This window comes from Camelina sativa, unplaced genomic scaffold, assembly GCF_000633955.1.
Source record: "Camelina sativa cultivar DH55 unplaced genomic scaffold, Cs unpScaffold06352, whole genome shotgun sequence".
Lineage (NCBI taxonomy): Eukaryota > Viridiplantae > Streptophyta > Magnoliopsida > Brassicales > Brassicaceae > Camelina > Camelina sativa.
The window spans coordinates 1-510 of record NW_010927431.1 but is presented as its reverse complement, the minus strand read 5'-3'; the positions used below and the strand labels follow the sequence as shown (position 1 = coordinate 510).

At 37.6% G+C, this 510-nt stretch overlaps 1 protein-coding gene across 1 annotated transcript; it reads left to right on the top strand.

The window, feature by feature from the left end:
- Positions 1-6: 6 nt before the first annotated feature.
- On the top strand, positions 7-507 carry LOC104774868 (the record flags this gene model as incomplete). Its single annotated transcript, XM_010499276.1, has 3 exons — positions 7-104; positions 215-341; positions 469-507. Coding segments are annotated over 3 exons (264 nt in total), but the record flags the coding sequence as incomplete, so codon positions are not given.
- Between the last annotated feature and the right edge of the window lie 3 nt (positions 508-510).

The window sequence follows — 510 nt, the reverse complement described above, 5'->3', positions numbered from 1 at the left end:
TTTAAAAGGTGGGGAAGGAGACACCCATTTGTAAGATATGGACTTCCGATGATATCTCTTACTGTATTTGGAGCCCTCGGACTCGGCCAGCTCCTTCAAGGCAGGTCAGTTCTTTCTTTGATTAAACTCTTAAGCTTTGAATATGTAAAAATGCTATAGGGATTCTGCTTATAATTCTCAACTTCACCACATATGGTTTATTTGGTTAGTTCAGTAAGGATATCGCAAAGGTAAAAGATGACCAAGAATGGGAGATTATAGAGACAAGAAAGGCGCTTTCGAGAACAGGACCTGTTGATGCTTATAAACCTAAAAACACATCCATCGAAGATGAGCTTAAGGTATTTATATATATATATATATAATCCTCTCCTCAGTTTTGCAGATTTTCATGATTTAACGTAGCGAATTAGACTGCATAAAAAAACTTTGATGACTAATATCTTGACCGGGTTTTGTATTCCGCAGGCTATGCAAGAGAAGGTGGACATTAACGCGTATGAGTACAAG